Below are 25,791 nucleotides of genomic sequence, written 5' to 3' on the forward strand. Positions count from 1 at the left end.
TAACTTGTGTCTTAGGTTGGATTTCCTAAGCATAAGCAGAACTTGAGGTGAGAATTCTTCAAGTTGTTGATGGGTGGGGCAATCTTAGGAGAAAGGGGAGTGAGAGGAGCAGAAAAGAACAGCTAAGCCAAAAGTGTGGCCTCAGCTGGACACTACCTGCAGCCTGATCCCACAGGGGAGCTCGGTAATCAGCAGGTGCAGCATAGAGCTGGTCCACTTTTCAGACACGGGCCCCCACGTCAGTCAGTCATTGGCTGAGGTCTGTGGAGGTGGTGGGAGGTAGGCACTGCCTGTTTGGCTGGGGGTCATTCCAGGCACCATCAGCGTACATTACCACTGGTATTGAGTTAGTAGTAGAGATGCTGCCAAATCTGTGGTATTCAGACAGCCCTTTTTGAGATGCCAGCAAACACGAAATTCATGGGGGTCCTTGAGCAAGTGAAGAGAGAACAAGTACACATTGGAATTTCTTCTGTTTTAATTTGTTCTTCTAATTTTAGGATGCTATGTCTAAAAGGTAAAGATTCCATGTTGCTAGTGTCATCATTTTGAGGGAAGACGTACATGTGGCCAACAAGCATATTAAAGGCTCAATATCACTGCATTAGAGAAATGCAAATTAAAACCACAATGAGATACCATCTCACACCAGTCAGAATGGTATTATTAATACTAAAAAGTCAAAAAATAACAGATGTTGGCGAAGCTGTTGAGAAAAGGGAATGTTTAGACACTGCTGGTGGGAGTGTAGATTAGTTCAATCATTGTGGAAAGCAGTGTGGAGATTCTTCAAAGAGATAAAAACAGAACTACCATTCAACCCAACAATCCCATTACTGTATATACACCCAAAGGAATATAAGTCATTCTACCATATAGACACATACACATGTATGTTCACTGCAGCACTATTCACAATAGCAAAGACATGTAATCCACTTAAATGCTCATCAATGGCAGGTTGGATAAAGAAAATATGGTACTTACACATCATAGAATACTATACAGCTATAAAAAAGAACAAGATCATGTTCTTTGTAGGGACATGGATGGAGCTGGAGGCCATTATCCTCAGCAAACTAACGCAGGAACAGAAAGCCAAATGCTGCCTATTTTTACTTATAAATGGGAGCTGAACAATGAGAACACATGTACACATGTCTCTCCTGTTTTGAGAGAGGGACTTTGTCTTACTGGTTTTTATATTCCAAAGACTTATTACAGTGCTTAGCTTGTGGAATCCTGAGTTTGCTACAAAAAGATTGTGGATAGCTGATTTTCACATCTGAGTCTGGGTAACAACAGTCAATTCATCTCTGGGGTTTTTCAACATTGACCCTATTGACATTTAGGGCTGGATAATTCTTTGTTGTAGAGGGCTATTCTGTGCTTTACAGGATATTTGGCAGCATCTCTAGCCTCTACCCACTAAATGTCAGTAGCACCTCCTTCAAATAATAACAACCAAACATACCTCCAAGCATTGTCACACGTCTTGGTGTCGGGGGAGGGAGGAATCATCCCTAGCTGAGAATCCCTGGGTTTGACCCTTGATCCAACATTGTATGGTTTGTTGTAGTGTCCAGGGGGTAGGGCTTCCATTCTTTTATCCATGTTGGACCAGCTTATTTCAGCACTCTTAACATCAGACTCTTGAATCAGAAAAGAGGCCTATGTGTTTGAGGGGAAGAATAGAGTATGTGAAGACTGGCTCTCAAGTCAGACAGCTGGGATTTAGATCCACTTACTACTTCACCACTTACTAAGTAACTGGGTAAAGCTGTTAATCTCTCTGTGCCTTAGTTTCTTTGTTTGTTAAGTGTCAGATGATTCCTATCTCAAGGGCTATTATGAGGACAAAATGAGTTAATAAATTTCAGTATGCTTAGGAAAGAGTCTGGACATATTGACAACTTTAATGCATGGCTGTTGTTGATATTGATGGTATTGATAAAGAAGGGAGTGACTTCAATCCCTGGTCATCCTGTTCCTGAAGCTCAGGCATTCAACTCTGTCACCTCTTGGGCTGAGAGTCCTTGTGTGTCTCAGGAAAGCTGAAGGGACCTGGTCGATGGCAAGAGATACAATGATAAATCTCCCTTCATCACTAGGACTCAGTCCACCTACCACTGCCCCATAGCAGTCTATAGAATCAGGGCTGTATTCTTGCTGGTTCATCTTGTTAGAGCAGTTTTATCAAATTGGTGATGGTTTGAGAGAAGGTGCTCTCTCTCCTTTTTCTCTCAGTCTTGCTCTAATTTCTGAGACTGGTTTAAAGATCTAAGGGCCTCATTATCGCCTCAACTGCTTTTGCTTATTTAGATAGACAAAGTTCAATCAAAACATTTATGTTGCCAGGTCAAGATGACCAGTACAAAGTTATCTTGATTTACTCGAAGAATTATTCCAAATCAACACGTATTTCATATGACTCATGTATATTACTTCAGTCAAGACAGACCAACTTTAAAGGAAAAAATACCCATTATACAAGGCACAGCTGAGAAACTAAAGTCATATTATGAACTATTGTCATCCCACAGAAAGAAACTTACTTAATCTAAAAGAGTTTCTCAGCAGTCCAAATTTAACTTCTCTGATATAAAGCACATTTTGCATTATCATCATTATGTGCCAAATGTGGGCATTGTATTATATTTATGAAAGGAACTGAAGTCCTTTCTTTGTGATATTTTTGCTCCTGCTGTTTTTGCTGTGTGATGTTAAATTGCTGAAAATTATGCAAAGTATATATCATGAATATGACACTAATTATTCATTAATGGCATGGAGAGATTTAAAAGCTTTGAAGCAGCCTGGAGAACTGTAAATCCGTTTACAATCTCCTGCTTGTAACCCTTACAAGTGAAAAATTTGAAAAAGATGAAGTGTAAGCTGAGTATTATTAATTGAACTTGACATACCTTAGTTGCAAAAGTGATGATGCAGCACTGCCTCTTGAGGCAAGGGCCCTGGCTTAGCTCACTTCCTGTTGTGTCTTAGGCATATTTTAAGGGCAGTTTGTAGTATCTGATGACTCCATTTCCAGATGAAGTAATTCATTCGTTCATTCATCAAATATCTGATGAATATCTACTACTATTGAAGGAAGGGAGGCCTTAAATAAATATATCAGATGTAATAGGTATTGTGGAGAAATATACAGGAATCCTGGGAAGGAGTCACTATTTCATTTCAGGAGTTCAAGAAAAATCTCTATGATAATGGGTGAACTAAGCACAAAGAGAAATTGGAATTTGCATTTCTAAGCCCAACTCTCTAAAGCATTGCGGAATTTTCCCACTGCTGGGTTTCCTTTGTCTTGTGCACCCACATGCAGGCTGGCATGGGTGTAGGAAGAGTAAGTGGAGTAACTGAATGGAGGTATATGGAAACAGGGGGAATAGCTGGATTTGGCTGTAGGATAGAGATAGACTCTGGTGTTTGCATCTGAATGAACTCTTACAGGGCACGGAGCAGGGGAAAAATTCAAGTGCATGAGCCATGCTGGGATTTTGGAGAGACCTGACCTGATCTGGTTGCAAACACCTCCCTAACTTGTCCTTTTCCATTAATCAGTTGAACCTTCATTCTGGGTGCTACCTCTTCACTTTTGCCTACCCAGAAACCCAAAGTTTCTTCTTTAAAATTCTTCCCTAGTACTTATAACTGCTTGACTCCTCTTTCATTTGGGGTTGTGCAGGAAAGCCACTCTGTGTCCTCCGAGAATGAAGTGTTCAATACAGAGTTTCACAACACTGTAAGACCACTTAAAAGGTTGGGTGTGAAGGTCAGGGAATCTACGTCCCATCACTTCAGCCTGAAGCACCACAGCAGCAGGTCTCAGATGCCGGCATGGAAGCCACTGGGATCTCAATAATGCCTGACTGCAGCACGTGATTCTCAAAACTTACCTGCAGCTGCTTCAAACCTCAAATCTGCCTGTAACTACCTGCCTGAGAAATAGCCTCTCCTTTCCTACCTTCCATCTGAGCACCCATTGTTGTACACTTTAACCCAGAACTTTATGGAGAAGGGGATTCTGGGAAACCAGAACCAGGTTCTGGTCCCAGCTTCTCAGCAATGCAGAGGACACCTCAGAAGGGGGTGCTAAGGTGACAACAAACAGTATAGTGCAGTCACCAGCCCTCCTAACAGATTGCCCCCGTCCCTTCATTTGAGGCCATGCTAGCCGCATCTCTGTAATATCCAGATGGTTTAAAAGTTATAAGGTCTGAACTCTAACACCTGCCTTTGAGATGATGGAGGAGCAGCTATTTCTATTTTTTAACATGGGCATGACTGAGTAAATTGCCCACAGTCAGAGTTCCTCCCAGAAACCCACATCTTTGTTCTGATGCTAACGTTAGGCAACTGTCTTTTTTCAAAGCATGGCAGAATTCATTGAGACCCAATATTTAATTGGATAGTCAGCAGCAGCCACAAGCCTGCCTGTGGAAATGTCCTTGTGTTTGTGATGCAGGGAAGGGAAAAGCAACAAGGAAAGACAAGCTAAAAATTCCTTCCACCATAACTGCCCACAGAGGAATTAAAGAAGATTCCCTTTGTCGCATCCAGCCCCTACAGTGATAGAGTATCAATCCTCATGCACATATGTATTGAGCATCTGTTATATTCCAGGCACTGTGCCAGGCACTGGAGAATTAAAAAAACAAATGTTCTAGTTATCTATTGTTGCATAACAAACAACTCCAAAACTTGTATGTTAAAATCATGGTCATTCTTTTTGCTCTCAAATGTGCAATTGAGCAGGACTTAGAAGGGATAGCTTCCCTCTGCTCCATGGGACATCAGTTGGAGCAGCACTACTAGTGTCTGGAGGACCCCCCTTTTAAGGTGACTGACTCACATGGCTAGAATGTTGGTGCTGGCTGTCAGCTGAAAGCTCAGCCAGGGTTGTGGGCTGTGGGCCTTTTCACATGCGGCCTGGGCTTTCTGATGACATCGTGGCTGGGTTCTAGGAGAAAAAGGTAAAAGTGAACTTTAATGACCTAGCCCTAGAAGCATTTATTCTGCTGTACTCCACTGGGAAAGGCAGAATGAAGGGGAAGGGACATAGATTCCACCTCTTGAAGGAGAGTCATAAGGTTCTAGAAGATGTGTGGGATAAGCAGTAATGTTGGGGCCATCTTTGGAAAATACAAGCTGCCACAATATGCTTAGTGTATTTGAGGAACTCTCTAACTAGCAATGAAGGCAGATGTGAAACAGATAGAATACAGTTTGAAAAATTCTATGGAAGCCCTGGGGAATTTCGTACTCTGCACAGAGATTTCAGGAAGGTTAAGAGAGGTGACCTGGGACTTAAAGGATGACTAGATATTCACAAAGCCAGAAAGTAGAAGGGCATGGCATTCCGGATGGGAAACAACATAAACAGTGGCAAGATAGACTTTTGATTGAGGCCTCAGGGCTCCTTTGTGCACCTCTGCTTCCCAGACAGAATGTGCATCCCATGAGGGCTGGACAGATTTCTTCTTGTCCCTAACACAGTGTCTGGTTCATCATGTCATCTTGACTTTCTCATAGTGTGTGCTCACTTAGCAATTTCCCACGAACATAATTGACATCAGATACAATTGTTCTTCTAGACCTTAATGACAGAGCTAGAAAGATGTGCAGCTTTTAGTCATTTTTTTTTTCCAAAATATTGCAACCAAATATCATTTAGCCTCTTTACAACCAAATCCATCACACTGTACTCATGTGTAAATAAGAATCATCTCAATGCCAATTTCTTTCAGGCCAAGGATTTTACTAAACAAACTATACCAGCCATTACCTGCAAACTTAGTCAAGATCATCTTGGATCTTCTTCCAAGAAGGTGGTGTTATTGCTCACTAGAGTACTTTGTTTTTCAGCTCTGTTCTTCATTCTCTCTTTTTTCTATACATGTTGAAATTAAAAAGAGTTTTCTAGAAGACCAGGAGTAGAGCAGGCAGAAAAATGAAACTACACTACACATGATTTTCCTCGACCTTAGCAGTCCAGCAGGCAGGAAAGAAAAAGTACATGTGGTGAGACCTCGTGTCCATTAGAGTTTCAGAAATGCATTATGTCGCCTCTTGGGGACTCTCTTCCTCCTGACTCTGTAGGTTCCTTTGTTCAACCAGAATATTATTTTGGATTGTATAGCAGTAAATCACTTTGGCCGTCATCTGAGGCTGCCTTGATTCAGTTTCTCAGACTCTAATGAGAATCTTCTGAAATCTACTCCTTTATCAGTGACTCATGGATAACATCATATAGTTATAAAAGGGTAACCTGTTTGAGGTGTTCGCTGTTGCTTCAGATTGTTCAAGGGGATCTCCCCCAACTGCAATTATCTGTAGAAACTCCACTTGAGTGAAAAACTGTTAGTCTTGATTCCTTATGTCACATAATGTTTTACTTAGTTGACAGAACACAGTTAAGCCATCAATTAAGTATTGAATTTTAGTTTATCATTTCCTTTTTTTCTCTTGTTCCATTTATACATAGCAAAGCTATACCTTAATGCCTTTTTAAAAATAACTCTTTTTAGGGAAAGAGAGTTCTAAATAAACTCTTAAATACTTGGAACTGAGACTTTCTTTGAATGATGTCTTAGTTTATTTTGTGTTGCCACAACAGAATATGTGAGATGGGGTAATTTATAAAGAAAAGATTATCATTTAGTTCATGGTTCTGCAGGCTGGAAAGTACAGGAAGCATAGCACCAACACTTGCTCGGCTTCTGGCGAGGGCTTTTGTGCTTCATCACATCATGGCAGAAGGTCAGAGCGGAAGTACGTGCCAAGAGGCAAAACCTGGGAGGCATCCTGGTGTCATAACAACCCACTTTTGTGGGACTAATCCATTCCTACAGGAACAGATACAGTCTCGCCAGTGTGAGACCAAGCACCAAGCCACCCACAAGGGCAGCACCCTCATGACCCAAACACCTCCCCAAAACCCCACCTCTCCACATCGCCACACTGGTGAGCACATTTCAGCATGAGTTTTGGTGGAGACAAACAAACCATATCCAAACCGTGGCCAGTGGGTTTAAATAGTCCAAAAATGTCACTGGGGAGTATATTGACTGTGATAATAAGCCTGCTGTTGAATTATCCCAACCATTTTTTTATTTGTTATTTTTATTTCTTCAGACAGAGTCTGCTCTGTTGCCCAGGCTGGAGTGCAGTGGCATGATCTCAGCTCACTGCAAACTCCACCTCCCAGGTTCAAGTGATTCTCATGCCTCAGCCTCCTGAGTAGCTGGGATTACAGGCGTGCACCACCAAGCCCGGCTACTTTCCTGTACTTTCCAGCCTGCAGAACCATGAACTAAATGATAATCTTTTCTTCATAAATTACCCCCATCTTAGGTATTCTGTTGTGGCAACACAAAATAAACTAAGACATTATTTTTGCATTTTTTTTTAGTAGAGACGGGGTTTCGCCATGTTGTCCAGGCTGGTCTCAAACCCCTGGCCTCAGGTGACCTGCCCACTTCAGCCTCCCAAAGTGATAGAATTACAGGTGTGAGCCATCACTCCCAGCCCCAACCATTTTTTTAAATCGTTGTTTCATGTCCCTCATTACTTAGCTTTGATTCTGTGGTTCATCATCATGACCACTTACAAGCACCTGAATTCTCTCACTCCTTTATTCCTTTGACTTATTTGCCTGGCAAAGCCCCGACCTTGGTTAAATTGCATCTTGTTCGTGCCCACACATGAGTGATTTAATGTTGCGGGAAAAAACATGCTGACTGGTTCACTTTACATCATACCACAGTCTCACACGGGTACCAGAGAATGCTTAGTGAGCCTGGTACTTTTGCTTTCTTCCTTTCCAAAAAAATTAAGTAACTTTTTCTTCCCTCTCTTCCCCTTTCTCTCTTTCTCTCTTTGCTTCTTTCATTGATTCAATTTTAAAATTTCAATCATTAAATAATTATATAGTGCCTGGCACAATTCAAGGCACTTGGGATACATCAGTGAACAAATCAGAGAGCCCCCACCCTTGTGAAACTCACATTCTAGTGAGGGAGGCCGTGAACAATAAACATAATAAATAAATAATATAATATGTTAGAAGGTGATAAATGGAGGGCCAGGTGCAGTGGCTCATGTTTGTAATCCCAGAACTTTGGGAGGCCAAGGTGGGAGGATTGCTTGAGTCCCGAGTTCAAGACTAGCCTGGACAACATGGCAAAACCTTGTTTCTACAAAAAAATACAAAAAATTAGCCAGGTGTAATGCAGCATGCCTGTAGTCCCAGCTATTTGGGAGGCTGAGGCAGGAGGATTACTTGAGCCTGGGAGGTTGAGGCTGCAGTGGGCCGAGATTGCGCCACTGCAATCCAGCCTTGGCAACAAGTGAGAACCTGTCTCAAAAAAAAAAAAAAAAAAAAAAAAACCATAAAAGAAGGTGATAAATGATATGACACAAGAAAAACCAGAGCACAGTGTGGGTATGAGAGCACTAAGGGTAAAAGGATAGTCATTTTAAATAGGGTGTTGGCTAGGGGCTCACTGAAGGTGACGTTTGACTAAGATCTTGAATAGGTGGGAGAGTTGGCCCACTTCACACTCTCTCTCCCCAATCAACCTTCTCACCTGTTTTCTCCGCACCCTTACCTCCCTCAATGCCCCTCCACACACATACACTGTTCTGCTGATAACCTTGCCTGTACTCTGACAGAAAATAAAAATGGTCAGACAGGATCTTCTATGACTTCCCACCCTCAACCTTCCCTCCCCCCACTCTGTGTGCACTGTCCCGGGAGCTCTCCTATTATTCGCTGAATCCCCTCTCCCCTCACCTTCTTAGGGACTTTGCTCCTGTAATTGTCTCCCCTCTCTCTCCTGCATCATTATTTTTCCTCTCTACTCAGTTGTTACAAACATGCTCTTGTAGCTCACGAGATGAAAAACCCCTTGACCCCTATACTCTCCCCTAATGATCACTCCGTTTCTCTTCTATACTTCACAGAAAACTTCTTGAAAGATTTGTCTAGTGTCCTGTCTCCATCTCCTCACCTACCATTCTCTCTTCCAATTTCTCAGTTTGGGCTTTCTCCCTCACTATTTCACAGAGACTGCTTTTATAAAGGTTGCCTGTGATCAAATCCGGCAGTCATGCCATCTCCGCTATCTTACTGGCCTCCCCAGCAGCTTTCCTCCACGTGCTGAGTCATTCCCTCCTTAAGAAAAACGTGCTTCTCTTGGCTTTGGTGACATCTCATGCTTTCCTGGATTTCTTCCTTCTTCATTGGCTCTTTCTCAGTCCTCTTTGCTCACCTTCTCTTCTGTCTGATCTTCAAATATTAGTCTTTTAAGACTTGATCCTGGGTCCCCTTTTCTTCTGTGTCTCCATCTTCCTGTGATTTTGTCCAGTTCCATAGCTTTATATAGCTTCTGCCTGTCACTCGAGGCTTTGTCATCTCAGAGGCTTCAGGCAGCAGGGTTTACTTTTTGATCTCAGGATGCAGAGGTGGAGGAGGAGAAATGCTCCTTGCAGCGACCGGGGACCCAGATAACAGAAGCTGCATCCAGACACCTGCCTCTGAGGCAGGGAAAGGCAAATCACACACCGGACTTCAAGCCTCTGCTCACAGCTAAATGGCTAGACTCATCGTATGGCTCCTGCCTACCCCAGTGGGCCAAGGAGCTCAGATTTCCCTGTGCCCGAAGGAGAGGAGAATGGATGCCAGGGACACACTAGTGACCCCCACAGAAAATGTTTTCAAATGTACTTTATGTATACATGTACATACATATTCACACACACACACACACCCTATAAAGTAGGTGAGGGTAATTATATCAGCATTATACCAATGAGGAAGTGATATGAGTTGAGGTATAATCTATCAGGTTTCTCTGTTATTAGAAATCATAGGAGCCCCATTTCTTGACAGTTTTGTATAACCTTTAGGTAAAAACACTTGATAGGCTATACTGCTGTGTGCCCTGCAGCATCCTCTAATTTTGATCAGCATTTCACCAGGAGATAAATACAACAGACTTAGAAGAGCTGGCATAACCTTTCCCAAGTGCACATGTGTACCTATGTAACACCTGCACATTCTGCACATGTGTACCTATGTAACAAACCTGCACATTCTGCACATGTGTACCTATGTAACACCTGCACATTCTGCACATGTGTACCTATGTAACACCTGCACATTCTGCACATGCGTACCTATGTAACAAGCCTGCACATTCTGCACATGTGTACCTATGTAACACCTGCATATTCTGCACATGTGTACTTATGTAACACCTGCACATTCTGCACATGTGTACCTGTGTAACAAACCTGCACATTCTGCACATGTGTACCTGTGTAACAAACCTGCACATTCTGCACATGCGTACCTGTGTAACACCTGCACATTCTGCACATGCGTACCTATGTAACAAGCCTGCACATTCTGCACATGTGTACCTATGTAACACCTGCACATTCTGCACATGTGTACCTATGTAACACCTGCACATTCTGCACATGCGTACCTATGTAACAGACCTGCACATTCTGCACATGCATACCTATGTAACAGACCTGCACATTCTGCACATGCGTACCTATGTAACAGACCTGCACATTCTGCACATGCGTACCTGTGTAACAAACATGCACATTCTGCACATGCGTACCTGTGTAACAAACCTGCACATTCTGCACATGCGTACCTATGTAACAAACCTGCACATTCTGCACATGCGTACCTATGTAACAAACCTGCACATTCTGCACATGCGTACCTATGTAACACCTGCACATTCTGCACATGTGTACCTATGTAACAAACCTGCACATTCTGCACATGTGTGCCTATGTAACAAACCTGCACATTCTGCACATGTGTACCTATGTAACAAACCTGCACATTCTGCACATGTGTACCTGTGTAACAAACCTGCACATTCTGCACATGTGTACCTATGTAACAAACCTGCACATTCTGCACATGTGTACCTGTGTAACACCTGCACATTCTGCACATGTGTACCTGTGTAACAAACCTGCACATTCTGCACATGTGTACCTGTGTAACAAACCTGCACATTCTGCACATGTGTACCTGTGTAACCTGCACATTCTGCACATGTGTACCTGTGTAACACCTGCACATTCTGCGCATGTGTACCTGTGTAACAAACCTGCACATTCTGCACATGTGTACCTATGTAACAAACCTGCACATTCTGCACATGTGTACCTGTGTAACAAACCTGCACATTCTGCACATGTGTACCTATGTAACAAACCTGCACATTCTGCACATGCGTACCTGTGTAACACCTGCATATTCTGCACATGTGTACCTGTGTAACAAACCTGCACATTCTGCACATGCGTACCTATGTAACACCTGCACATTCTGCACATGTGTACCTATGTAACAAACCTGCACATTCTGCACATGTGTACCTATGTAACAAACCTGCACATTCTGCACATGTGTACCTATGTAACAAACCTGCACATTCTGCACATGTGTGCCTATGTAACAAACCTGCACATTCTGCACATGTGTACTGTGTAACAAACCTGCACATTCTGCACATGTGTGCCTATGTAACAAACCTGCACATTCTGCACATGTGTACCTGTGTAACACCTGCATATTCTGCACATGTGTACCTGTGTAACAAACCTGCACATTCTGCACATGTGTACCTGTGTAACAAACCTGCACATTCTGCACATGTGTACCTGTGTAACAAACCTGCACATTCTGCACATGGGTACCTGTGTAACACCTGCACATTCTGCACATGTGTACCTGTGTAACACCTGCACATTCTGCACATGTGTACCTATGTAACAAACCTGCACATTCTGCACATGTGTACCTATGTAACACCTGCACATTCTGCACATGTATCCTGGAACTTAAAGTAAAAAAAAGAAGAGTGAAAAAAGAATTTCCAAAGTTAAATTGCTTCCTCACTAGCAGAAGACACACAATTCTTCTGTCTTTTCTGGGTCTTGCTTATTTCATGGCTGTTCATCTCTGCAGCATACTAAGGGCAAAGCAATTCATGGGTTACTGATTGGGTCATAGCTGTGAATGGTTGTCAGTGGGTTGATGTTTTGTGATAATAAAAAGTACACCGTGATGATAAAGTTGTCCCCAAGTTCAGTTTATCTCATATACCATCTAGAAGGAGTAGGGAAAACATTATGATGGTCTGTAAGAAGTGAAGGGACGTTTGGAATTTTGTAGATTACAACTGACATTGCTTACTTCTAAGGAGAGATTTAGTACTGGGATTACCTAGAAAGGGAGTATTTTCTCTCCCAGTGGATATTAGACCAACCTCTGTTCATACTAATCACGTTATTTATAATTAGGGTCATCATTGCTTTGCTGAATTTTGAGTTCCCTGAGATTTTGAACTATGTCTTAACCTTCTTTGTATCCCGAGGGTCCAACATAGGGCCTGTGCGCTAGGCAACATAGTGCACAGTAGTTAAATCATCTTTAGGTGTTTACTGAATGATTTTATGCGTCATTGTATTGTGAGGCAGATAAAACATTTGCTTTTCATAATAGATCTAAGAAGGTGATGAAAGAAGTTCTTCTATATCAGTGTGTATTAATTAGCAGTATGTATCAGATATACTCCGGCTTCCAGTGGTCTTGTGGATAGATGTGGCCATATGACTACTTCTGCTCAATGGGCTGGGCACAGAAGTGATATATATGCTTATGAGGCCCTTTGAGCTCTGCCTTCCCTCTGGGAGAGTGACTATCAGCATGAACCACTAAATCACTACAGTGAGCTGCCCTGCAGTGGACATGTAGCATGAACAAGGAGTAAATCTTTATCATGGCACTAGCCGATAGAAAATTCTAGGAGCCACATATAAAAGGTAAAAATAAACAGATGAATTTAATGATAGTTTTACTTATCCAACAGATCTAAGATATCATTTAAACATGCAATCAACATAGGAATTATTGAGATATTTTACATTCTTTTTTGTATATATGCTAAGTCTTCAAAATCTGGTGTGTACTTTCCACAGTCAGCACATCTCAATTTGAACTAGTTATATTTTAAGTGTTTAATGGCACTGGGTGCCTACTGTACTGACAGTACAGCTCTGCTGTTCGATGTCACTGATATTTGGGGGTTATTAGTTGCTGCATCATAACTTAGCCCATCCTGACAGCTACACTAAACATTGATTTTCCTCAGATACCCTGATGAAGTAAGTTTCTCAGACCTGACATGGGGATCACCAAGGTTGGTGCGAAGTAACAAAGAGTATGTTGCATGAGGGGATTCACTTTATGGCAACACAGAGAACCTGTAATGAAATGTGTGAAGATTTGTGCTCAGCTGCTCAAAACTGAACATCTAATTTTGGCCTAGAGGAGGGTTTCCTCGAGTTTCTCATAAATTTAGCCACATTGAAACTCTGTGGTGGTAAGAAGATGAATTTTTTTCTGCCTGATAATAGTGTTTTAACAAGGTAATCAATAATGTGAGAAAGCTACTCGTAGTCTGGATCGCAAGATGTTCATAAATTCACTTAGGAAGCATTCATTCTCAATGACCATGTGCTCAGTAACATGCTGGGTGCTGGGAATACAACTGTGAAGAAGTATACAGTCTCACAGAGGCAGCAATGAAATCTATAATTATAGCATTCATTAGTTGGAATATGATCTGCATTAGTTTTATATCACGGCTGAAGATATTACTTCAAATTTCGAGGCTTCAAGCAATCTATGTTTATGCTCCCACAGTCTCTGTGGTTCAGGAGTCTGAGTACAGCTCAACCGTGACCTCTAATCAGGATCCCTCCAAGGCCACCCCAGGGTGTCCACCAGGTTGCATTCTTTTCTGGAGCTCAAGGTCCTCTCACATGGTTTTTGGCAGAATTTAGTTTTCCTTGTGGTTGTAGGTCTGAGGTCTTCATTTTCTTGTTGACCTTCAGCCAGGTACGGTTCTCAGCTTCTAGAGGCCCCTCAGAGACCCTTTCACAACACAGTGGCTTATTTCTTCAAAGCGAGCAGGATAATCTCTCTGACTTCTAGACTCTCTTTTAAGGACTCATCTAATGCATTCAGGCCAATCCAGGCTGGAATGGAAGGAGCCCAGCCATGAGGCTGTTGCAGTATTCAAGAAGACAGATGATGGTTGTTTAAAGGAGGGTGGTGGCAGTAGAGATGGAGAGAAGTGGATAGATCAGAGAGAAGTTTAAAAGGTAGAATCAATAAGACTTGGTGATTTGTTGGATATGACATAAGGGAAAAAGAAGTTACAGATGGCTCCTAGACTTGAGCCACTAAGAGGATGGTTGTGCCATTTCCTGATGTGGGGACACTGAGAAGAAGAGCAGTTTTGCCAGTGAAGCAGATCCATTGTAGACATTGATGTGTCTGATCTGCCAGTGAGACATGAGGTACCAGGTGCCACACTGACCATTGGCTGCACTGATCTGGAGCTCAGAAGAGAGGTGTGGGCCAAAGATATGAGTCTTGGAGATATCAGCTGATAGGTGACATCTAAAGCCATTAGGAGGGATGAGATCATCCAGGGAGGACAGGTAGAATGAGACTAGAGCCTGGATGAAGTCCTTAGGGACCTCCATTTAAAGGTCTTCTAAGGGGGACAATTTCACACACACCTATTTCTTGTTGCTGTTACTAATGTCACCTTCAGGGAATGAATATTATAATTATTTAGGAACATATAGTACTTCAAGAGGATTCTCTCCACCAGGGCACTGTGTGTGTGTGTGTCTGTATGTGTGTATGTGTTGCAGAGAGGAAATTGCATCCGAATCAGCTGAAGACCATTTGTAAACTACACTCACAAATTTCAGTGTGTCCCTAAGGGAAAAGAATAACACATGCAAAAAAAATTTCTTTTTAGAGACACATGCCCTCATTTTTTAGAGAAAACTGGAGCTCATAAAAGTACAAGTCATTTGCCCAGTGCTACACAGCTGGTTAGATGATAGCCCCACTGAGAGAAGTTGAAGTTGCTTAGCAATTACTTTGAGCCCTCTAACTCTCGAGGAATGTACATTTATCCGTCAGTTTCACAGGCTAGATTCCAGATACATCAAGGAGTTCTAGCATCAGCTATTGGGGAGTTACCCAAATGTCCACCAAGCATTCAGTACCTGTGGGTGGAAGAAGGAAATTCTCACTTATTAAACCAGTACTATACAACCATAACAGCTTCAGAATGACGCTGCAAGGCAGGTATTATTTTCCTCATTTTACAAATGAAGAAACTGAGGCTTGTGAATGGAGTAATGTGCCCACAGATGGCGGAACCAGGCTTGAAATTTGCTCTTACTACTGGCCTTACATTAATTTTAGGATGTTAGAGCCAACTGTATGTATTGTACATTGACTGTAATATACAATTCAGCATTTCTTCAAAAAATAATATTACAGTGGAATTGAGTTCAGGAGCAAATATATTTATGTGAGCCTCTCAGCTTTCTGCTTGTGAAACAGCAGTTCTGAAGCCAGACTGCACTGGTGAGAACTAGGCTCCATTCCTTACTTGAGTAAACTTAGCCAAGGTACCAGACTTCTTTGTGCTTTAGTTCCTCATTTGCAATAAATTAGAATAATAGTAATGCCTGCTTCATAGGGTTGCTGTGAAAATTGAATGACTTAATGTAGGCGAAAGCTCTAAAATACCACCTAACGTGTAGTGGCACTATGTAGCTGCTGCCGTCTCTACCATTACTATTCATTTGCATTCACTATGATTTTTTTAATCCAAGAGGCTTCTCTGAGTTTCCAATTAGCAATTAATGTCTCCTCCTAGCCCCAGAATTTTAGAGTTTTGCTTTGTCCTCATAACAGTATAGTTATGAGAAAGCAATGCCCAGGTAGTTACCTAGGGGGATATAGAACAGATGCAAGTGGCTAACCTGATTTGATCCTTCACGCTCAGTAAATTGAAACGTCAAGCCTATTTATGCCTCAGGGCCTTTGTCTTTTACTCTTCTCACTGTCTGGAATGCTCTCTCCCTGTGTAATAGAACAGCCTCCCTCAGTACTTTTTTCAGGTCTCTGTTCGAATGTCACCTTATCAAAAGGCTTGTCCACACCACTCTATCTAAAATAGCATCTCCTTCCTACCATTACTTACTATTTTCTTACCCTCTTTATTTTTCTTCAAAGCACGTCATCAGAAGTATTACACATCTATTTACTGAGGGTCTGTCTCCCCAGCAGAACTTGAGTTTCTCAAGAGCAGGGATTTGGTCTGTTTTGTTCACAGCTGCCTTCCCAGCACCTAGGACAGGCCCCGGCACATCATAGGCCGTCAGTAAAGATTTGCACAATAGATGAGCGGATGCGTGAGTGAATGTTAAGTTACAATTCACACAGTGGGATTCATGGTTATCTGCAAAGACCACCATGATTTACAGGTGCATTGCCACCTATACAATTTTAGGACAAACTGGATGGCTCCAGCCCCTCACTGCAGGTAAGAGTACTACCATCTGTCCAGTTCCCCAGGCAAAATAACCTCTGCATCATTCTAGGCACTGGATTTTTTTTCACCCTCCTTATTTGTTCAATCCCAAGTTCTTTCAAACCTACCTCCACTAGATCTCAAGTCCATCTGTTTCTCCTTTTCTTCTGGTTCTAACCACCATCTTGTCTCACCTGGCTACTAGAATAACTTTCTTATTGAACTTCCCACTCCTATGCTTCCTCCGGACCATTCTCTACAAAACACGCAGCACACACTTTGGGAAACAAGTGATCCCTGCCTGTAACTCATTAGTGGCTTTCTATTGGCCTTAGAAAATAAATCCAAACTTCCTACCACATTGTACCTGGCCTGGCATGGTCTATTCCCAGCCCTCTTCTCTAACCCTATTTTAGGTAACTCTATCCACCTCACACTTTACAATGTCCAATCACCCCAGCCTTCCAGTTCCCAGAACAACCTCTGGGTCTTTGTTCTTGCTGTTTCTTCTGGTTGGAATACTTCTCACTTGACTCTTTCCATGCCTAACACTATCTCATCTTTCAGATTTCAGGCTAAATGTCACCTAATCACAGATCAACCAACAAATCTTAATCAGGTGCCTCCAGTTCCTCTCTCCCACAGAACTATATTCTTTTCCTTTTAAAATACTTTTTATAATTTTAAATCGTGCTTATTTGTTCTTTGATGTCTGTCTCCCACTCTAGATTGTAAATTCTATCTACTGTGGCGTATCCAGCACCTAGAAGAGTCTCTGACACAGAGTAGTCACTTAATGAACATTTTTGGGTGTTGTTGAATGAATGTCATAGAGGAACCTGCAGGAAACCCTGAAGATACTAAGGAACAAAAGACAGGAATTGGGTGCTTGGATCTCAGGATTTCTGGTGGTTGGGGCTTGTAATCAAAGACTAATAAATCCTTCCAATATACTGGTTTCTTGTTTATTACCTTCTCAGGTTATAATTTGAGTGAGTAGAAATGCTGTGTTCTTTTCACCACCAATATGGTGGCCCCTCTTGGAGATAATAACAAGCATATTTTTAGATTTATTATGAGCACCTTAACGGCATTATGCCATTTAATACAATTCAGTAAGATATGTATTGCTATCATTTCCTATTTTACATTTGAACAAACTGAGGCACAGAGAAGTTAAATAGCTTGTTCAAGATCTCAGGGCTGGTAAGAGGTAGACAAATGAATATAAATATGTGAAGTCCAACCTCACAGTCCGAATTACTAACCTCTGAGGCACAGATGCCCACATGGCATTGTACCTATACTCCCATAGTGGCCTCTACCAGTCCTTTAAATATAATGTTTATCCTGGACACACTTACTTTGTATCTCTGGCCCAGACTTCTGCCCTGAGCTCCAGACTCTTTTGTCTAACTACCCACGCTATATCTCCTGGGCATGTCAAACTTAACTTTTCCAAAACTGAGTTTATGATCTACCTCTGTATCCCCATCCTCCGTGCCCAAACGTGGTCTGCCTCTATTTCCTCTTCTCAATAAATGGCATCAGGAATCATGAGATGTGGAGATGTGTGTGTATACACACACATACACACACACACACACACACACATATATACATATACAACTCTTTGAGAGATGGACTGCTTGGATTAGATAGTGGCATGCCATTTCTCCTGCCTTACTGTTGCAAGGACCATGACTGTTACATACCAAGGCGTGGACCAAAATTTAGTAAATCGAAGGTTTTCAGTAGGTTCTTGCTGATAAAAAAAAAAAGGAAGAATTTTTTTTGTGAATCTCATCTCTTTTTACTCCAGGTAATTTCCCATGATATTCATTAATTTTTTCAGTCATTTTTCTAAGAATATTTTTCCAAACTTCTCTGAGTGGTAATTTTTCTCTCCCCAAGGTTTTATTCCCAGGAATTTATATTGCAGTATATTAATGAAACAACTCTATGTTTCGTAAAAATCATTTTCATTTCTTTTCACTTGGGCTCTTGTGTACTTGGATTTATATGGCAAAGAATACTTAATAGTAAGGAAAGACCCATCTAGAAACAGCAGTGTAATCATTTGGCAGTAGAGAAAAGAGTGATTTATGGGCTATATAATTAGCAATCATCTGTTTCCCATTAGTTTCTCAGGACTGAAGTTCAGAAAGCATTCAGTAACAAGCAGTAGGTAATGCCTTCTCAGTTTTTACTTGGAAAGCTGAATATAAATAATAAGCCCCATACACTATATTTTCCCTTAAGTATGTAAAAAGGACAAAAGGACACACACACACACACACACACACACACAGAGAGAGAGAGAGAGAGAAAGAGAGAGAGAACTCGTATTCTTTGCTATTCAAGAGAATTCAGGTAATGTTTTTTTCTTGAGATAATCAAAACAATTTTTAATAGCCCCAAATAAAATCTCAGTTCATTGGTAACTTAATTTTGCTTTACATGAAGGAAAGCCTCTTTGTTTTTGTTGCTTTGTTTTCTAAAATATGAAATTCTTTTAAGACAAATTCATATAAACTGATAAAGCAACAATCCAGATTCTATGCATCTTAAATGCATTTGCAAAGCCATTATTTATTTAAACTTCAGAAGTTGTCAGGTATAATTCAAAAGCAAGTTAAGAGGTGAAGGTATGGAATCAGCTCTGTCTGGGGTAAACATTTATTTGGTTGTGGGTGAGCCACTTGTCACCTCTCTTTCTCCTCCTCTAAGAAACTGAAGGAAAACCACTCTCACAAGGTTCATATGGGAATAAGATGGGGTAACGTGTGAATGTGCTTTGACAATTGCAAAGCATGAAAAATAAATAAATAAATAAAATGAGATTGTTATTGTTATTAGTTAAATAATAAGTGATTTTTATCAGGCTGAATAAATCAAAATAGCTATCCTTTTATGCAGAAAATGGTTGAGATCCCACATCAGAATTTTAGTTGATTCAGTGTATATTCAGATAATGAACTTAGCTTATCTACATATAGAAATGTGGTATTTAAATTGTTCTCTGAGTGAAATATTTTAATATATTTTTAATGTTTCCGTAAATTTATGAGAGATCTTCAAATGATTATTTTCCCACTAGATTGTTTATTTTCTGTAAATCCTAACAATTACAGTAAATCTATGGAGAGAGTAATCTCTAAACACTATATTCTGCTCTAAATCATTTGTTTAATTCAGTGAATCAATCACATTTCCATATAGAGTCCTCTGTGTTGCACAATTTTACTCTCTCATAGGAAGATGAGTGAATATAGAACCTTAAAGGAAAGCTAAGTGAATATAAAGAAATCCCATTATCATGATTAAAATTTCCAACTTAGGAAGCCACAAAGCCTCCCCAGATCTGAAGTATATCTTCATATAAAGAAAAAGAACTATTTTTAGGAAATACAGTCTTTCTTCTGCTTTATAACTTGGAAAACTGTACTATGTATTGAAAAGCAAGCAGCAATCTTTTCTAAAGTCCAACAAATGCTCAGCTGAAAAGCTGTGAGACCATCTCAGATCCCCAAGGCATCGTTGCATCCACAGGCATGAAATGGGGCGAGACTGACTGTGTGTGTGTGATGTTTCTGTATGTTCTGTATGAGCATCACAGCCTATGAGCTCATTTACATACCCCGATCTAAACAGCTGCGCCGGGAGGACTGACCATAATAGGTTACTGAACAGAGGAAAACAGTTTTTACAAAGAGACAAAGCATTTGGCCATCACATTTTCGGTTGTTACTGGTTTGTCCACTCCCTGGACAGGCACCTTATTTGTAGTAACCTGCAGTGTTCACTGTAAGAGTCACTTCATTGACAGTCACTGCCTGCCTCACAGGAATCCAGTATTCACCTGGGCCAGGTCTAACTGCCCACATTTCACTAATCATGTTCATGGATTAGACAAACATTGGGTGTGTGGTACCTCTGTGCCAAGCACTGTGCTAGGCCCAAAGGATTCAACTATGAATAACAGAAATATTCCTTGTTATCAGGAGGGTTATACTCAGGGCACTCTTGTCTCAAGCCAGAAGATAAAACCTCATTTCAGCCTGAACTGCCAGAAAGTTAGACTTTTCAGACCAATATTAGAGAGTGCCTGCCACTACTGATGGGCCCTGGCCTTCCTACCCTTGGGAAATTCAGCATCACACCAGTCTCTGAGAACATTGCAGTTGATGCCAGTTTGATTTTCATAATATCTTGATGAGTTTATACACGTATAATATTTATAACCCTTGAATGTTTATAATTCAGGTAAAAAAGACTCTGAATTAAAGTATGATAAATGAATTACAACTTTACATCCATCTGCAATTTCAAAACAATTTCCCATAGTGCACATTTACCCCAGCTAGAGGAAAAAGTTGAGCTTCTATTTTTGTCAGTTGTGCAAAAACTACAACAAGAACCAACAAAGGATTGTTATGCAATACTAGTATAAGGAAAGTCTAGCCACAAAGCACAAAGTCCTAACATATCTGTCAACATTCCTAAACTATAAAAACTTAAATGCCATGCAGTCCAGATCAACCCTATATGAGACAGATGGGGATTAGTAATTGGCCACTTTACTAATTTAAACTAGTTTGGCTCCTATTTTCTCACTTTCCTTCTACAACTGACCCCTCCTTGTGGAAAGTAACTTCCAAAGAGAAATCTCCTAATTGGTTTTTCATGTCCTTTTGGCCAGAGGCATAGACCAAAATCTGTTGGATAGTTATTGGGGTGTGAAGTCCTAGTTTTACTTCCCTACGTTCTAGGTTGATAAAAAGCCCCAAAGCAGGCAAAGGTCTTTGACCAAAGAACACAGCTCTTTGAAAAAGCTTTGCCAGGCACCCACCCAGATTGCTGTCTCACATCTTTTGGCTTGCTTCATCTCCACCATCAACTTTTGCTTTTGCCTGGATGACTGAGAACATTCCTTCTTCTCCCTTATCATTTATTCTCCATGAAACAACCACAGTGATCTTTGACAACCTAAATCAAAGTGGTTTCCCAGTGTTCCTAGAATAAAGTCCGCTGCACGTTCTGTCTTCTGCTCACCTTCTCAGCCTCTTCTGATGCCACTCTTCCCTCCTTAAAACACCTCAGCCCCTCTGCTCTCCTTTCTCTCCCTCAATATACCAGGCAGCTTCCCAGCTCAGGGCCTTTGCACCCAGAGCGCTCATGCTGTGCTCTTTCCCCAGCTGGCGCCTTCTCCTCCTTAGGTCTCAGCTCACATGTCACCTCCACAGAGAAGACTTTCCTCAACCCCTTGTCCAAATGAGTATGTAGCCCCCTCCCGTAACTGTTTCTCTCATTACTCTATCTTCAGAACACTCATTATTATCTGAGCTTATCCTTCCTTCTTCAGAACACTCATTATTATCTGAGTCTCCCTTCCTTCCTTCCTTCCTTCCTCCCTTCCTTCCTTCCTTCCTTCCTTCCTTCCTTCCTTCCTTCCTTCCTTCCTTCCTTCCTTCCTTCCTTCCTTCCTTCTTTCCTTCCTTCCTCTCCCTCTCTCTCTCTTTTCTTTCTTTCTTTCTTTCAATAGAGTCTCGCTCTTGTTGCCCAGGTTGGAGTGCAGTGGCGTGATCTTGGCTCACTGCAACCTCTGCCTTTCAGGTTCAAGCGATTCTCCCACCTCAGCCTCCCCAGTAGCTGGGATTACAGGCACCTGCCACCATGCCTAGCTAATTTTTGTATTTTTAGTAGAGACGGAGTTTCACCATGTTGTCCAGGTTGGTCTCAAACTCCTGACCTCAGGTGATCTGCCTCGGCCTCCCAAAGTGCTGGGATTACAGGCGTGAGCCACCACGCCTGGCGTATCCTTCCTTTTCAACTTGTTTTTGCCTATCTTCTTTAACATTTTTGTAGAATGTAAATGTTATTCATACCTCTCTTGTTTGCAGCTGGGTCTCCAGCTGGCATGAGTGCCACACATACAGTGGGATGTTTGTTAAATGAATACGTGCACTTGGAAGGGTCTGGCCTATTGCTGAGGAATGCCCCAAATCGTAATCTCTGTCCAGGTCCATGCATTCTAAGTTCCAACTCAACTTAAACTGTGGGAGCCTTGAATATACTTTTCAATTTAGTTTCTTTTTTCTGTTTCAGTCCTCTCTAATAAATAGTGACATTATCTTTGTGAAGTTGCATGCCCCATGGGAAGTCCTTGGAAGATATGCAGAACAAATGAATGTAAGAATGCCTTTCAGGTAGGTGGAAATGTATTTTATTCCACTCTCTCTGCTGCTTCACTGTAAATCTAATGTTCTCCTCTCTCAGAACAAATAAAACTGAAATGCAGATGGGAAGGCCATTAGAGGAGGGACTCTTTCAAATGTTTAGGATATGCAAATAAGCCTTTATGGCCAATAATGATTTCATGGCTTTTTGTGAAAAACTCTGGCTAATTCAGTTCTTAGCAGGTAGATATTTCCAGTGCCTGCAATAAAGAAGCATTTTCCAAGTGGCATTTGTATTTCCAAAGTGCCATTTTTAGAAGTCCTGTATACTGCTGCTTTGAACAGCCAGACCACAGGCAGCAGTTGCACAGGACCATATTTTTATGTTCTTTACTGACCAGTCCCTTCCAGAAAAACATTAAAATGTATTTCTCTAGAAACAAGTGCAAGAAATTTCGTGACAATGTGATCTTCTTTAAAACAAAAAAACTTTTTAAAGTCATAAATACTGTGCAAACACAAATATTGGTATTTGTTCCAAGGGGAATAGAAAATACTTTGTTTATATTCCTTAGTTATTTAAAAGGATTAATTTATAATTTACCTTCATTTCACAATGAATATTTTTATTTTCCCTATGGATTATGGAAAAGTGATCTGCATTTGCTATATAGAAATAACATATTAAAACTGAAATTGGAAATGCCAAGATATGTGGGTCTAAAAAGGTGGATGGATGTAGTCCCAAGGACAGTTCTGAAGGGACTCAAAGAATGACGTATTTTTGGTTTGCAATTTGCCAGTAAGACCACATTAGGTGGCAGAAATGAGGCAAGTTGGTACCAGCTCTACAGTCTGTCTCTTAATGAGCTGTGGAAAGTTGTGGAGACAAAGAACATTTATAGAGACAGAGAGAAGGGTTAGGGACACATTTAGAGAAGGGCAATTTCCATTCATAGGCTTGTAATATATCTCCCCGGTGCATCTTGTCTTCTTTGTTTATTGGCCTGTATGTCCTAATACCTAGTAAAATAGAGGCTGGGATTTCTAGCATCTGTTTTCCTGGAGGCAAAATTCTCAAAATGCATAATAAATTTAGTTCTGATCTTATGATTTTTTTTTGTATTTAACTGTTAAAAAGAAAAGCTGAGAATTCAAGGATTTAAAAAAAGGAATACATATATATATAATATGTGTGTGTGTGTGTATATATATGTATATATCCACTAGGGAGAGAGAAAGAATGTCAGTTTAGATTCCACTGAAAATTTTTATACTCTAACAATTAAAACCAAATATTTATCAATGATATAATAAGTGTCTAATGTGGATTAATACCATATCATACCTAAGAACCAAAAGAGAAAGAAAGAAAACCCTACAAAATATGTCTAGATAGAAATTTATACACCCCTCTCTGGTATAAATAAATCTCATAAAACCTTCTGCCAGAACACAGTTCTGTAACAAAGAACCCAGGGAGATTATAGAAACTTGAGCAATGTTAATGCAAAGCAAATTCTCTTACTACCTGCAAAGAATTTTATATCTGAAGGGCCTGGCCGCATCATGAATAACACTTCTGCATGCCTACTGCAGAGCAGAAATGTGCTGCCTCCGAGCAGCACTTGAGAGAATGTGAACCACACAATGAAATGAAAAAGAACATGAACAATAATCTTTTTAGATATAGGAATTCTTGCATGATAATTTTAGAAGAAAATATTGTTAATGTGTGACACTTACTGACCTCATTAATATTAATGTGGTTTTACCTACTAAGCTTGGCGTTACTTGTTGCAACCTGATGGATTTAAAACTTTTGCTATTATTGTGTCCATAGTTTCAGACAAATAACTCTAGTCTAAGGAGATACATGCATTTCCAAAGGAGGAATTATCCAACTACATCATTTCAACAAAATGTACAAACATCATTTTGGCTGAATTTAAATGCCCAAAGAATCTTCATAATTTTGTGTAGACGGTACTTCTGAATCCCAGGTTTAGTCTCCATGGATTTTTATCCCTATAATGTTTAAAAGGAAATATAGGAATAGGTTTCTTATGAGAAATTACAGTAAAACTTGCTTCTTAAATACCTATATGTCCATGGATTTTTTTTAACCAATAGACTTTACATTTTAGAGAATTTTTTAGGTTTATAGAAAATTGAGAAGATACTAGTGTTCCAATATAGTATACAATATAGTATAGTATAGTGTCCCCTTCTCCCCCAGCCTACAGTTTCTTTATTATTAATATCTTGCATAGTGTGATATATTTGTTAAAATTGGTGGACCAATATTGAAAAATTATTATTAACTAAAGTCCATAGTTCTAGGGTTGACTCTATGTGCGTGTGGTTCTGTGGGTTTTGACAAAGGCATATCATGTATCCACCATTGCAGGATCGTACAGAATAGCTGCACCGCCCTAAAAGTCTCCTGTGTTTCACCTACATTCCTTCTCCCACTGGCAACCACTGATCTTTTTATTGTCTCTATAGTTTTGCCTATGTTTTAAAGCTCTCACGAATATGCAAAAAAAAATTGGTGGTACATAAGCTTACCATTTACAGAAGTGAGAGAGTTCAGTAACAGTTCAGGATATACACAAAAAGCACCTGTTTCATTATTATTCCATTCAGTTTCAGTTGAAGCCTGAAATATGGAAAGGGAGGTTGTATTTTAATAAAGAATCTAATTCATGTACTGTCCATTCAAACTACACCAAGAATTTTCATTTTTAACATTTTTTAAAGGTAGATATATAGCAATCTGACAGAATAAGTCTGATTTTTTTAAAGTTTCCAGAATTCCTTGATTTTACCTATTTAATTCGCCTACAACCAGGGCCAGTGGTCAGCCAGTGTGCCCCAGTGTGGTTATGTACAGCTGGGTGTTACTGCTGACAAGTGAGTGTCCTTCCCACACTGGTTGTGAAATATATATATATATATATATGTCTATACCATGAGAGAAGTGTCATGTGTAAGCTTAAAGTGCTGTATAAATATTAGTTAATATAATAGCATGCCCGTTAAATTATGTATGTTGTCCTCTGATCCATCCTTGCATTTTCCTGGGGAAGAAAGCTGACTTCAGCTGAAGCTGTGCAAATACCAATCACTCCAAATTATCA

General features: G+C 40.6%; 1 protein-coding gene across 7 annotated transcripts in view; it reads left to right on the plus strand.

Annotated features, from left to right (window-relative positions):
• ANO4 (anoctamin 4) overlaps positions 1-25,791 on the plus strand; it is a 417,600-nt gene that overhangs the window by 240,769 nt on the left and 151,040 nt on the right. For all 7 annotated transcript variants that reach the window (XM_008004386.3, XM_008004385.3, XM_037996641.2 and 4 more), the window contains one exon: positions 22,578-22,678. In XM_008004386.3, the coding sequence (XP_008002577.3) occupies positions 22,578-22,678 (101 nt within the window). The remainder of the gene's footprint in view (positions 1-22,577; positions 22,679-25,791) is intronic.

The sequence above is a fragment of the Chlorocebus sabaeus genome, chromosome 11 (assembly GCF_047675955.1).
Source record: "Chlorocebus sabaeus isolate Y175 chromosome 11, mChlSab1.0.hap1, whole genome shotgun sequence".
In the NCBI taxonomy this organism is placed as follows: domain Eukaryota; kingdom Metazoa; phylum Chordata; class Mammalia; order Primates; family Cercopithecidae; genus Chlorocebus; species Chlorocebus sabaeus.